Source organism: Cherax quadricarinatus, chromosome 11 (genome assembly GCF_038502225.1).
Source record: "Cherax quadricarinatus isolate ZL_2023a chromosome 11, ASM3850222v1, whole genome shotgun sequence".
Classification (NCBI taxonomy): Eukaryota; Metazoa; Arthropoda; class Malacostraca; order Decapoda; family Parastacidae; genus Cherax; species Cherax quadricarinatus.
In genome coordinates this window covers 35,417,911-35,432,910 of record NC_091302.1, presented here as the reverse complement: position 1 = coordinate 35,432,910, position 15,000 = coordinate 35,417,911, and the positions used below count along the sequence as shown (strand labels likewise).

General features: G+C 48.4%; 1 protein-coding gene across 1 annotated transcript in view; it reads left to right on the top strand.

The window, feature by feature from the left end:
- Positions 1-15,000, top strand: part of LOC128687454 (roundabout homolog 2-like) — a 437,018-nt gene that overhangs the window by 246,826 nt on the left and 175,192 nt on the right. The window contains exons 5-8 of the mRNA XM_070083865.1: positions 128-258; positions 2,284-2,550; positions 8,558-9,058; positions 10,718-11,250. Of these exons, the coding sequence (XP_069939966.1) occupies positions 128-258; positions 2,284-2,550; positions 8,558-9,058; positions 10,718-11,250 (1,432 nt within the window). The remainder of the gene's footprint in view (positions 1-127; positions 259-2,283; positions 2,551-8,557; positions 9,059-10,717; positions 11,251-15,000) is intronic.

The window sequence follows — 15,000 nt, the reverse complement described above, 5'->3', positions numbered from 1 at the left end:
CTTGCCTTTGTTATATCCATCTTTGTCTCTCTCTCTCTCTCTCTCTCTCTCTCTCCCTCTCTCTCTCTCTCTCCTTCTTTCTGGACCACTATCCTCCCCCCGCAGCACTAAGCTTCCCTCTCGCCAGGGTGGAGGTAAGAGAAGACGGGACGCTGGTGATCCACGAGGTGCTTCAGACAGACGAGGGGGAGTATGTGTGCCACGCTACCAACCCAGCGGGCAGGAGGAGCTCCCCGCCTGCCATCCTCGATGTTATAGGTCAGTTAGAGAGAGAGAGAGAGAGGGGGAGGAGGGGGATTAAGAGCTCTTAGATTGTAAATAAAGTTAGAAACCCTAAACCTAACCTTGTAAAAGCCTGTGTAAGAAGAAAAGATAAATAGATACAGATAGATACAAGCATCACTACACTACCAGCATCACCACACTACCAGCATCATCACACTACCAACATCACCACACTACCATCATCACCACACCTACCAGCATCATCACACTACTATCATCACCACACCTACCAGCATCATCACACTACCATCATCACCACATTACCATCATCACCACACCTACCAGCATCATCACACTACCAGGATCACCACACTACCAGCATCACCACACTACCATCATCACCACACCTACCAGCATCATCACACTACCAGCATCATCACACTACCAGGATCACCACACTACCATCATCACCACACTACCATCATCACCACACCTACCAGCATCATCACACTACCAGCATCATCACACTACCAGGATCACCACGCTACCAGCATCACCACACTACCAGCATCACCACACTACCAGCATCATCACACTACCATCATCACCACACTATCAGCATCACCACACTAGAAGCATCATCACACTACCAGCATCACCACACTACCAGCATCACCAAACTACCAGCATCATCACACTTTCAGCATCACCACGCTACCAGCATCACCACACTACCACCATCACTATACTACCACCATCACCACACTACCACCATCACCACACTACCACCATCACCACACTACCACCTTCACCACATTATCACCATCACCACACTACCACCATCATTACACTACCACCATCACCACACTACCACCATCACCACACTACCACCATCACCACATTATCACCATCAGCACACTACCACCATCACCACACTACCACCATCAACACAATACCATCATCACCACTGCAACCATCACCTCTACGATCATCATTACAATACCACCATTACCACACTATCGCCATCATCACACTACCACCATCATGGCACTACCACCATCACCACACTGCCACCATCACCACACTACGATTTCACTACACTACCACCATCACCACACTACCCCCATTATCATACTACCACCATCACCACAATGCCACCATCACCACAATATCATCATCACCAGTGCAACCACCACCTCTACCATCATCATTACAATACCAACATCACCACACTGCCACCATCACCACACTATCACCATCACCACACTACCACCATCACCACATTACAATCATCACCACACTACCACCATCACTACACTACCACCATCACCACACTACCACCATCACCAAACTACCACCATTCCTGCACTATCACCATCACCACACTACCACCATCACCACATTACAATCATCACCACAGTACCACCATCACCACACTACCACTATCACCACACTACCACCATCACCAAACTACCACCGTTCCCACACTATCACCATCACCACACTACCACCATCACCACACTACCATCATCACACCACCACCCGACCACAAGTACCCCAACCATCTCTCCCATCACAAGTACCCACACCATCACTCCACCCAAGTACCCACACCACCACTCCACTATAAGTACCCACACCATCACCCTCATCCCAAGTACCCACACCATCACCCCACCACAAATACCCACACCATCACCTCACAATCAGTACCCACACCATCACCCCACCCCAAGTACCCACACCATCACCCCACCACAAATACCCACACCATCACCCCACCATAAGTACCCACACCACCCCATCATAAGTTCCCACCCCACCACCCCACCTCAAGTACCTACAATATCACTAACACCACAAATACGTACACTATCACCCCATCTCATGTAATAATAATAATAATAATAATAATAATAATAATAATAATAATAATAATAATAATAATAATAATAATAATAATATAACAATAATCTTTATTTTTACAAGTACATGTTACAACTTATCACACCTGATCACAACACCGCCACCATCACCCCCTCTTCTCCACCCTCACAGTTGCGCCGTTCTGGGTTAAGTCGCCCCGTGACGTGGTTGGGGTTGCGGGCGGCAAAGCAGAGCTCAGCTGTCGTGTGGGCGGCGATCCGACGCCGCACGTCACATGGCGTCGCGTGGGCGGCCGCATTCCAGTGGGCCGCGTGCGGGTGCTGCGAGACCGCGGGCTGCGGGTGTCGCCGCTGCGACCGGAGGATGCGGGAGTGTACCTGTGTAAAGCAACCAACAGAGCAGCAGAAATCACGGCCAACGCGTCCCTCACTGTCTTAAGTAAGTATACCGTCTTGTTGCTCATGTATGTACCGTCTTACCATATCTTTTCTGTGTATCACCATCCTCTTCAAGGTACCGTCTTTCCACACACACCCACACACACACACATACACACACACACACACACACACACACACACACGCACACACACACACACACACACACACACACACACACACACACACACATACACACGCACACACACACACACACACACACACACACACACATACACACACACACACACACACACATACACACGCACACACACACACACACACACACACACACACACACACACACACACACACACACACACACACACACACACACACACACACACACACACACACACAAACACACGCACACACACACACACACACACACACACACACGCACGCACGCACGCACGCACACACGCACACGCACACACACACACACACACACACACACGCACACACACACACACATACACACATACACACATACACACACACACACACACACACACACGCACGCACGCACGCACGCACACACACACACACACACACACACACACACACACACACACACACACACACACACACATACACACATACACATACACACACACATACATACACACACACACCACACACACACACACACATACACACACACATGCACACACACACACACACACACACACACACACACACACACACACACACACACACACACACACACACACACACACAAATGTAGTTCCCATTTTTAAAAAAGGAGACAGAAAAGGGGCACTAAACTATAGACCTGTGTCATTGACGTGTATAGTATGCAAAGTTATGGAGAAGATTGTCAGGAGGAGAGTGGTGGAGCACCTGGAACGAAACAAGAGTATAAATGCCAACCAGCATGGATTCATGGAAGGCAAATCCTGTGTCACAAACCTTCTGGAGTTTTATGGTAAAATAACAGAAGTAAGACACGAGAGAGAGGGGTGGGTTGATTGCATCTTCTTGGACTGCAAGAAGGCCTTTGACACAGTTCCTCACAAGAGATTAGTTCAGAAGCTAGAGCATCAGGCTCATATAACAGGAAGGGCACTGCAATGTATCAGAGAATACCTGACAGGGAGGCAACAACGAGTCATGGTACGTAATGATGTATCACAGTGGGCACCTGTGACGAGCGGGGTCCCACAGGGGTCGGTCCTAGGACCAGTGCTATTTTTGGTATATGTGAACGACATGATGGAAGGGTTAGACTTAGAAGTGTCCCTGTTTGCAGATGATGTGAAGTTAATGAGGAGAATCAAATCAGATGAGGACCAGGCAAGACTTCAAAGAGACCTGGACAGACTGGACACCTGGTCCAGCAAATGGCTTCTCGAATTTAATCCTGCCAAATGCAAAGTCATGAAGATAGGGGAAGGGCACAGAAGACCACAGACAGAGTATAGGCTAGGTGGCCAAAGACTGCAAACCTCACTCAAGGAGAAAGATCTTGGGGTGAGTATAACACCGAGCATGTCTCCGGAAGCACACATCAATCAGATAACTGCTGCAGCATATGGGCGCCTGGCAAACCTGAGAACAGCATTCCGATACCTTCGTAAGGAATCGTTTAAGACACTGTACACCGTGTATGTCAGGCCCATACTGGAGTATGCAGCACCTGTTTGGAATCCGCACTTGATAAAGCTCGTCAAGAAACTAGAGAAAGTACAAAGGTTTGCGACAAGGTTAGTTCCAGAGCTAAGGGGAATGTCCTATGAAGAAAGATAAAGGGAAATCGGCCTGACGACACTGGAGGACAGGAGGGTCAGGGGAGACATGATAACGACATATAAAATACTGCGTGGAATAGACAAGGTGGACAAAGACAGGATGTTCCAGGGAGGGGACACAGAAACAAGAGGCCACAATTGGAAGTTGAAGACATAAATGAGTCAGAGAGATATTAGGAAGTATTTCTTCAGTCATAGAGTTGTCAGGCAGTGGAATAGCCTAGAAAATGATGTAGTGGAGGCAGGAACCATACACAGTTTTAAGACGAGGTTTGATAAAGCTCATGGAGCGGGGAGAGAGAGGGCCCAGTAGCAACCGGTGAAGAGGCGGGGCCAGGAGCTAAGACTCGACCCCTGCAACCACAAATAGGTGAGTACACACACACACACACGCACATACACACACACACACACACATACACAACAATTCTTTATAAGGTCTCTGACTCAAGAAATCGTAATGACACGATTGCAAATAAACCATTCCCCCGGCCGGGATTGAACCCGCGGTCATAGAGTCTCAAAACTCCAGCCCGTCGCGTTAGCCACTAGACCAGCTAGCCACAATAAGATTCATCCAACTAGGTATATTTCTACACCATAGGAAGGTTAGCACAGGCACCTCTGTGACCACAAATGCAAGTTTTTACAGACGAATCTCCAGCTAGCATGGCCGTGACGAACTCTAGCTCAAGTCCCTTCAGTGCCGTCAACATGACTCAAGAAATCGTAATGACACGATTGCAAACAAACCATACCCCCGGCCGGGATTGAACCCGCGGTCATAGAGTCTCAAAACTCCAGCCCGTCGCGTTAGCCACTAGCAACATCTGCCACATTGTTTTTTTTTTTATCCACCATAAAGACGTCAAACACATCCTTGCCTGTAACTAAGTATTATTCAATAATATATTTCAGTAAAGACACTTATTCTACACATGCTTCACCCTTCCCAAATCCTTCTTTACGATCCTACTTCTTGTCTCTGAACCTTAAGTGTTCATCTGGTGTCAGATGAAGACTTAAGGTTCTTGTCTGAACCTTAATTAAGTCTTCATCTCGTGTCAAAGAAATTGTAAAAGGTAGGATTTTTCTGCTGAAAATCGCAAAAGAAAAAGTAATAATTAAAAAGAAAAAAGTGTCTAAATCCTAGAGAAAACCTTAAAAGATCTACATTAAACAATAATTTAGGAGTAATAAATTAGTCCTCAAGACAGAGGAGTTACGGTAACTTCTCTGAGCTCAAGTGCAGCACTGAAGGTGAGCAGTGCTATAGATCCTTCAAGAAACCTAAGTCACATGGATCCACAGAGACAGAGCGAAACATTAGCCAAGCCTCGCAGCTCTTCGTAGGCGTGCAGACGTCCCATAAGCCGAGACCATACTCGAGATGAGTTATCTTCTAACAACTGAAGGGTATCTCTCTCTCTCTGGTAGAAATCGATAGCTGACGGATGACAGAGTAATTTAACCAGGAAGAGCGTGGATAAGATTATTCAAGACTACACAGATTGTTAGGTACACAGCCGCTGTCATTGCTTGAAGCGTCGCAAGAACCAGTTTCATTTTCTCTTTGACTGTATTGCTAAACAAGTTTTAGTCTCCTTCCTTCGCCCAATTTCCTCGAGTTCAGCACCTTGCGCATTCGATTTCCTGACCATGTTCGCTTCTTGCTACCACAGCTCTTACTTTCTACTAAGACTCAGGTTGAAGATGCTCTCTTTCACACTGCCTCATTGCCAACGTTCTGCCTTTTCCTCTCTCCCAAATGATCTCTGCTGCCTTCGTGACCGTAACGTCACGAAGCGTAACATAAAGCACAGACTATAGTGTTAAGTATGGACTGTAAAGTTAAGCACGGACCATAACGTTAACGACGGACCGTAACGTTAATGAGGGACCATAACGTTAAGCACGGACTGTAACATTAATAAAAGCGTAACGTACGGACCGTTACGTTAATGAGGAGCCATAACGTGAGGGAAGAGAGACCATAAGCTGAGCAGATTGCCTGACTGTGTTGTGATATAACTCTCATCAAGATTGATCTTCAACTCCTCTACTTCCTGGTATTTTTTGACTCCCTCCTGCTAACGATGTCTTCAATTAGACTTAAGACGTAAAATTCGCGGGGCGTCAGTTAGACTTTGCGCTGAAATTAGTGTCGGGGGATGTGGGCGAAAATTGTCACTGCTGGATCTGCTAAATTATCACAGCAGATTTTCCCAAAACAAACTGTGTAATTGCAACATTTTTTAAAATTAATTTTGTGGAATGCGCGCCCCTCCTGACTCATTTTTTTTTTCTGTATATAATATTTTTCTGGGGGTGGTAAAATTTGACCAACATAAAAACAATATAGACCCTTTTTTTTTGTAATATACTCTATAGGGTTAAATTTACGTATGGTAATTGATTTATGTGGTTTTTCTATTGCTGTTTATCTAACTTTGTGTTAACTTCAGCATACTAAAATCTTATTAGGAGACGGAGGTTCGAGCCTACACTGCTCTTTGAACTGTATGGCCCACACAGGTTTAGCGCTGCACGCAAAAATACGCTTATGTTAAGAGCAGAGAAAGAATCGCTTAAAAAAAAGTCGATCTTGCTTATTTCGTTTATTTAACAACAATGGGTTTCGGATAAGGCTTTAATTGGGGCAACGCTTCGCCCAACAGCTTGTTAAGTCCCCACACGGAGCGAAACGTTGTTTCAGGAAAGGGTTGCTTTGCAACCTGTGTCTGTAATACGACCCTTGCAACCCAAGATCGACTTGTTCCACACACACACACACACACACACACACACACACACACACACACACACACACACACACACACACACACACACACACACACACACACACACACACAAAAGAAAACAAATAGAATACAAAAAATATAATACCTCGGCTGGAACAATTCACCAAAACAACGGCACTTAGAAGAAAATCCTTACGACTACGTTTCGGTCCCTCCCAGACCATCATCAAGTCACAGCTGGCTTGACAAATGGTCGAAGACGGACCGAAACGTCGTCATCAGCTTCTTGTACAACAAACTTCGTTATAATTGTGAAAATTAGTGGAAACATTAACAAAATTATTAATTCATCGTGAAAGAGGTTTTTTTTTCCCTCAGCGATGATTATCAAGATAATCTGTTGGTCTATGTCTCGCTCCGAGGATTATTAAAGAGAGAAATAAATTCTTATGATTTTAAGGGCGAGATAAATTGTTAGGATTTTTAAGGGCGAGATAAATTGTTAGGATTTTTAAGGGCGAGATAAATTGTTAGGATTTTAAGGGCGAGGTAAATTATATGTGATTATTGAGGGTTAGATAGTAAATGTTTAATTATTAATTTATTGTTAAATTATTTTAATTAACAAGGAATATGAAACTTGGTTATTATATGAATTTTGTTTACTCTCTGAGGAATGTGTAAATTATTTATCGAGAAATAGGTAAATTATTTGATTATTTGAGGGATGAGCACATTAAGTAAATTTTAAGAGCAGAGAGATGAATGAAATGGTGTGCACAGATTATTAAATATTTTACGTGAAGCGTTAAACTCGTGTGGGGTTGCTGCACCAGAAGTGCTACAGGCTCGATACTCCTTCTGTTAATCGGGAGACATAATACATCAACACAATTGGATATACTGAGGGGTAGAAACAGAGATGTACCAGGAGTAAATGACTGAGAACGCTCGTTTGAAACCAAGTGGACAGAGATAGATATTTGAAAGAATCGCTAGTAAACAGTTGACGAAAGATAGACAGGTGTGACGAAAGGTGAATGTTCTAAATTTATATGAAGCGCTGCACCAGAGTGTGTTCATCGGTGTAATGATTCGTGTAGACTCGTTCCTCCGTCCTGAATGGGTCGGACGCCCTACCTTCACTAGGTAATGGTATTTAGCTGTGGTACCATCCCAATGTTGCACACTACCGAGAAGTTGATGACTAAGACACATGTGCAACACTTGTGTATCTTCTTCATCGATCAAGATACCCATGTTTTGCACAGCTATTTTGTTAATTAACCCACTGTTTTTTATACTAAAAGCAACATTTGAGATTCCCATGGGGTCACCCATCCAAGTACTACCCCAGGCATTGTTGTTTCAGTCTCACTGCCAGTCAACCATCCAAGTACTAACCCAGTCATCATTGTTTCAGTCTCACTGCCAGTCAGCCATCCAAGTACTAACCCAGCCATCATTTTTACAGCTTCACCGCGGGTGGTTGAGGTTCCTGGAGATGTGGAGGTGGAGGAGGGAGCTCCCTTACTGCTGGTCTGTGCTGTCCAGGGCTACCCCCCACCTCTGGTCTACTGGACCCGCGAGGGCTCCCAGACCATTCTACCAGCTGCCCGCACACCCATGGACCCGGGAGTGGGCGGGGAGGAAGGGCTGGAGGGCATTAAGTTGGCTTATTCTGTGTCCCGAGCTGCCCACCCACACACGGGGCGGTACGTGTGTGGGGGTGTGAACAGTGCAGGAGGGGTGATGACCCGTGTGGGAGTGAGAGTGCGTCCCGCCCACCTCCTGCCCCCGCCCATTATCTCCGTGGCCCCCATCAACCAGACGCTGCCGTTAAGGGGGCATGCTGCCCTGACCTGCCGTGTGTGGGGGTCGCCGCCCCCCACCGTCACCTGGAGACAGAACGGCCGTTTAGTGACTTCTGACACCCGGAGGTCACTGCTACCTGACAACACCCTCACTATTGATGGTAAGACCACAATCACCCTTCACCACACCCACCCTAAGCCACACCCACCTTAAGCCACACCCACTCTAAGCCACACCCACCCTAAGCCACACCCACCCTTCACCAAACTCACCCTTCACCACACCCACCCTAAACCACATCCACTCTTCACCACACCCGCCTTTCGCCACGAACATCCTTTTCCACGCCCGCCCTTCACCACACTCACCCTTCACCACACCCACCCTTCACCACACCCACCCTTCACCACACTTACCCTTCATCACACCCACCCTTCACCACACCCACACTTCACCAAACCCACCCTTCGCCACAGCCACCTTCACCAGACCAACCCTCCACAAGACCACATCTTCCACCAGACCAACCCTCCACAAGACCACATCCTCCACCAGACCAACCCTCCACAAGACCACATCCTCCACCAGACCAACCCTCCACAAGACCACATCCTCCACCAGACCAACCCTCCACAAGACCACATCCTCCACAAGACCAACCCTCCACAAGACCACATCCTCCACCAGACCAACCCTCCACAAGACCACATCCTCCACCAGACCAACCCTCCACAAGACCACATCCTCCACCAGACCAACCCTCTACAAGACCACATCCTCCACCAGACCAACCCTCCACAAGACCACATCCTCCACCAGACCAACCCTCCACAAGACCACATCCTCCACCAGACCAACCCTCCACAAGACCACATCCTCCACCAGACCAACCCTCCACAAGACCACATCCTCCACTAGACCAGCCCTCCACAAGACCACTTCCTCCACCAGACCAACCCTCCACAAGACCACATCCTCCACCAGACCAACCCTCCACAAGACCACATCCTCCACCAGACCAACCCTCCACAAGACCACATCCTCCACCAGACCAACCCTCCACAAGACCACATCCTCCACCAGACCAACCCTCCACAAGACCACATCCTCCACCAGATCAACCCTCCACAAGACCACATCCTCCACCAGACCAACCCTCCACAAGACCACATCCTCCACCAGACCAACCCTCCACAAGACCACATCCTCCACCAGACCAACCCTCCACAAGACCACATCCTCCACCAGACCAACCCTCCACAAGACCACATCCTCCACCAGACCAACCCTCCACAAGACCACCTTAACTTCACATCTCAACTTCAGCCAATAACATGGCGGCGTGTTCAACTAACACTAACCTTCCCAGATGTTATATTCAGCCAACAACTTCCTCAGATTTAGACGTAGTTGGTAAAATTTAGAAACTTTAACCAAGAAGTCTTTCAAGTGTTAAATTTCGTCTTGAGGTTCTCCAGTGTTAGTTAAACTTGCAACTTTCTCATCTCAAATGAGACATTTAACTGTTATGAATTATCTCTTATTCCTTTCAATTTGTCATAATGTTACTCAGAAAATATTCAGTTGCGTGAACCACACTAAGACTTTGTGTTGCCTCCGCCACTGTGGTTCCCTCCTGCCCCCGTGGGGACCTCACTTCCCTGTGGGTCTTGCATTAACCTTGTGGGCTCCTCCTTCCTCTTGTGGGTCCTTCACAAACCTTGTGGGTTCCTTTTCCCTCTCGTGGGTCCTTTACGTACCTCGTGGTTTCCTCCTCCCCCTGTGGTATCCCTGCTAACATTATGTGCTTCCTTGGCAGAGTTAACTACAGAGGACGCTGGGGAGTACGCTTGCGTGGCGTCATCAACACGTGGCGTCACGGAGTCGCGTGCCACACTTACCGTGGCTTCCCCCGCTCACCCGGGCGTGGTGTTCTCCCGCGCCCCCGATCCAGACACCGCTCCACGCCCTCCTGCCACGCCCACGGTGCGTGCCAACAACGGCACTGCCGCCGTGGTGGAGTGGGCGGCCCCGGAGCGTCAGGGCGCGTCGCCCGTGACGGGTTACACCCTAGAGTACTACAGTAGTGCAGGGGCGGCATGGAAGGTGGCAGCCGCCCACACGCCCCTAACCTCCTTCACCCTTGCTCCCCTCGACGCCGCCAGCACCTACGGTGTCACCGTCCGCGCCCATAACTCCCACGGGGTGTCGGAACCCTCTGGGATAGCGGAAGTGGGCGTGGGTGGAGGGTGGGTGCGGGCAGAAGAGGAAGAGACGGCGCTGCAGGAAGTGAAGGTGATGCTGCAGGATGCTGTCACTACTGGACCAGCATCAGCTAAGATTCTCTGGCAGGTGAGTGCTGGGAGTGGGGGGGAGTCTCGAAGAGCTAAACCCATGTGTTAATCAGGACCAAAAGCCAGGGAAGGGCTCTATCCTCTGTGCACTAGTCAGGATCAGGAGCTAGAAAAGGCTCTGTCCTCCGTACACTAGTCAGGACCAGGAACCAGGGCAGGCTCTGTCATCCGTACACTAGTCATGGCGGCTGCTCTTTGAATAGTCACACTGCAGGTGTGTCATCAGTGATATTGCTCTTATGTATAACTTCCAGTTGAAGTTGACATGGGTTGAAACCCAGCTCTGGAACCTGTGTATTAATATTCAATAGATGGCCAACAGTTCTCTCCATACTGTCTTGATCTTTGCGTCCATGTGTGGAGTAGCAGCTGTTGTCCTGTCCTAGTCTTTTGTTGAGAAGATAAGGATGAAGCCATGAGAGATTGACTTTTGGATAGCACTTTCTTTTATTAAGAAATGTACAGCACTCAGTATACGAAGGCCCAGAGCCTGCTGGTATTTTTTGAGTCAAGGAGAAGCACGCGTCTGGCTGTTGATACTAGGAGACAATGGTGAGTAATCAGAGGGAAGGATGACTCATACCGTCTACGTGGCTATGAACGGCTCACAAATGTTACTGAGGTATGACTTTGTGGAAGGTTTGACGGGTGACACTGGTAGGCTTACATTCCTTCAGCCACACTATTCGGGTCAGCTCAACATGACATTTACTCTAACTGGCTCAACGTTGTATTTTGACTTCGTCAAAGGCTTTGCAAAAAATAATGGAAAAAAGTTCCACTGAGGCACAGAAAACATTAATTGAATGTCTACTTCAGCTGAGAGGGATGGCACAGACGAGTTTGTTCCATGGTTATGCAGCTGCCTGATAGGAAGGGGAACTTACAGTTCTAGTTACAGGTGTATGCATTTTCTCTTTCCCTTGTCAGTGGACCACATCATGCTGACAAGCTGTGGAGAAAACAACAAGAGTCGCTCATCCTCGCCTGTAAAATACTAAGGTAACAGCATTTTATAATGGTATGGAATATATCCATATAAGGGCAAGTGTGTTAAGGCAAATAGTTCTGAGTTCCAACTGTAGTGAGATAATATTATAGTTCGACTGTGGAGGAGAAATCATGATCTCATATTCCAGGTGCTTGTCATACCCAACGTGGAAACCTCCGATCGTAATGATAAGGAAGAGGAAGAGGATGTCAGATAAGGTTAACCAGCGACGTGTTTCCATCAGCTTGAAATCTCTACTGTGAGCATTACTGACAAAGATTTTGGTCCTTCCAGCGTGCCAGGAAGGTTCTACGAACACACATTTGATTTTGCAAGAGTCGCTTGTGGCTAGCACGTGATTATCTCATCTGATACGCTGGGTGCAAACAGTGTAACTACTCTGAATGAGTTAGCTAAGAAAGCGACATCTTTCTTTGTTCAACCTTTAACTGTAGTCACTGAAGTCACGTTGTGATGTCAACAGTCGCCCTGAGAGTTTAGTCTGCAGCTTGATCACTATCAGTATCACGAACAAGGCAGGAGGTCGAGGCAGGGCTTGTCTGAGTGTCCTCTGACTGCCTCCTCATGCTGTGGTTCTTGCCTTTCTCGAAGGGCTACGACGACATATGTCACAATGAGCCCTACTCACGAAAGTCTGGTGTAGAAACATTGGCTGAGCGCTCAGATACTGCCCAACCTGCCCGTGGCGCGGAGGTAGGACTGCCTTCTCATGACGATGTGTGTTCAACAGGTGGTGATGTGCTCATCAGGCGATGTGATCATCAGGTGATTTGCTATGTTCATCGGGTGATGTGCTGTGTTCATCAGGTGATGTGTTCATGAGATGATTTGCTATGTTCATCGGGTGATGTGCTGTGTTCATCAGGTGATATGCTGTGTTCATCAGGTGATGTGCTGTGCTAATCAGGTGATGTGCTGTGTTCATCAGATGATGTGTTCATTAGGTGATGTGCTGTGTTCATCAGGTGATGTGTTCATCAGGTGATGTGCTGTGTTCATTAGGTGATCTCAAACATACCGTCTTGAAAAGTTTTACCGCAGAAATCAGAAGTGCCTAGACACTGGACGCACTCAGAGACTGATTGGCAAACAGGTTACGTGAATGCAACACTCAAGAAAGCTACGCTACCACTCACACTTGAGATACAGTGTGCTGCTACCCTATTCTAAGTAACAGTTACACAGAGGGAGCAGAAGCATTTGAAAATTTTGTGACGGGGGAGTGAGGGAAAGATAGTGAGGGGAAGGTGAGTGGCCAGAACAACAGGGAAGAGGGAAAGTGCCGTGGGAAGGGGGTAAGAGGGAGAAGCCTGAGGGAAAGTAAGGAATAGGAGTCAGGGATGAGGAATGAGGAGTGAGGAGGGAAGGATGTAGCAAAGAGAAGGGGTCAGGGGTTAGGGTTCAGGGTTCAGGGACTGCCCTGTGATGTACCGGGCAATTCTTATGCAGCAACGGCAGACTATCAAAACTTTTCAAATCCTGCGTTTGGATGTAGGGGCGTGTGTGTGGGAGTGTGTGTGGGAGTGTGTGTGGGAGTGTGTGTGGGAGTGTGTGTGGGAGTGTGTGTGGGAGTGTGTGTGGAAGTGTGTATGGGAGTGTGTGTGGGAGTGTGTGTGGGAGTGTGTGTGGGAGTGTGTGGGGGAGTGTGTGTGAGAGTGTGTGTGGGAGTGTGTGGGGAGTGTGTGTGGGAGTGTGTTTGGGAGTGTGTGTGGGAGTGTGTGGGAGTGTGTGTGGGAGTGTGTGTGGGAGTGAGTGGAGGAGTGTGTGTGAGTGAGTGGGGAGTGTGTGTGGGAGTGTGTTTGGGAATGTGTGTGGGAGTGTGTGGAAGTGTGTGTGGGAGTGTGTGTGGGAGTGTGTATGGGAGTGTGTGTGGGAGTGAGTGGGGGAGTGTGTGTGGGAGTGTGTTTGGGAGTGTGTGTGGGAGTGTGTGTGGGAGTGTGTGGGAGTTTGTGTGGAAGTGTGTGTGGGTGTGTGTGTGGGAGTGTGTATGGGAGTGTGTGTGGGAGTGTGTGTGGGAGTGTGTGTGGGAGTGTGTGTGGGAGTGTGTGGGGGGAGTGTGTGTGGGAGTGTGTGGGAGTGTGTGTGGGAGTGTGTGTGGGAGTGTGTGTGGGAGTGTGTGGGGGAGTGTGTGTGAACGTGTGTGTGGGAGTGTGTGTGGGAGTGTGTGTGAGTGTGTGGGAGTGTGTGGGAAGTGTGTGTGGGTGTGTGTTTGGGAGTGTGTGGGAGTGTGTGGGAGTGTGTGTGGGAGTGTGTGTGGGAGTGTGTATGGGAGTGTGTGTGGGAGTGTGTGGGGAGTGTGTGTGGGAGTGTGTTTGGGAGTGTGTGTTGGAGTGTGTGTGGGAATGTGTGGGAGTTTGTGTGGGAGTGTGTGTGGGAGTGTGTGTGGGAGTGTGTGTGGGAGTGTGTGTGGGAGTGTGTGTGAGAGTGTGTGTGGGAGTGTGTGTGGGAGTGTGTGGGAGTGTGTGTGGGAGTGTGTGTGGGAGTGTGTATGGGAGTGTGTGTGGGAGTGTGTGGGGAGTGTGTGTGGGAGTGTGTTTGGGAGTGTGTGTTGGAGTGTGTGTGGGAATGTGTGGGAGTTTGTGTGGGAGTGTGTGTGGGAGTGTGTGTGGGAGTGTGTGTGGGAGTGTGTGTGGGAGTGTGTGTGGGAGTGTGTGTGGGAGTGTGTGTGGGAGTGTGTGGGGGGAGTGTGTGTGGGAGTGTGTGGGGGGAGTGTGTGTGGGAGTGTGTGTGGGAGTG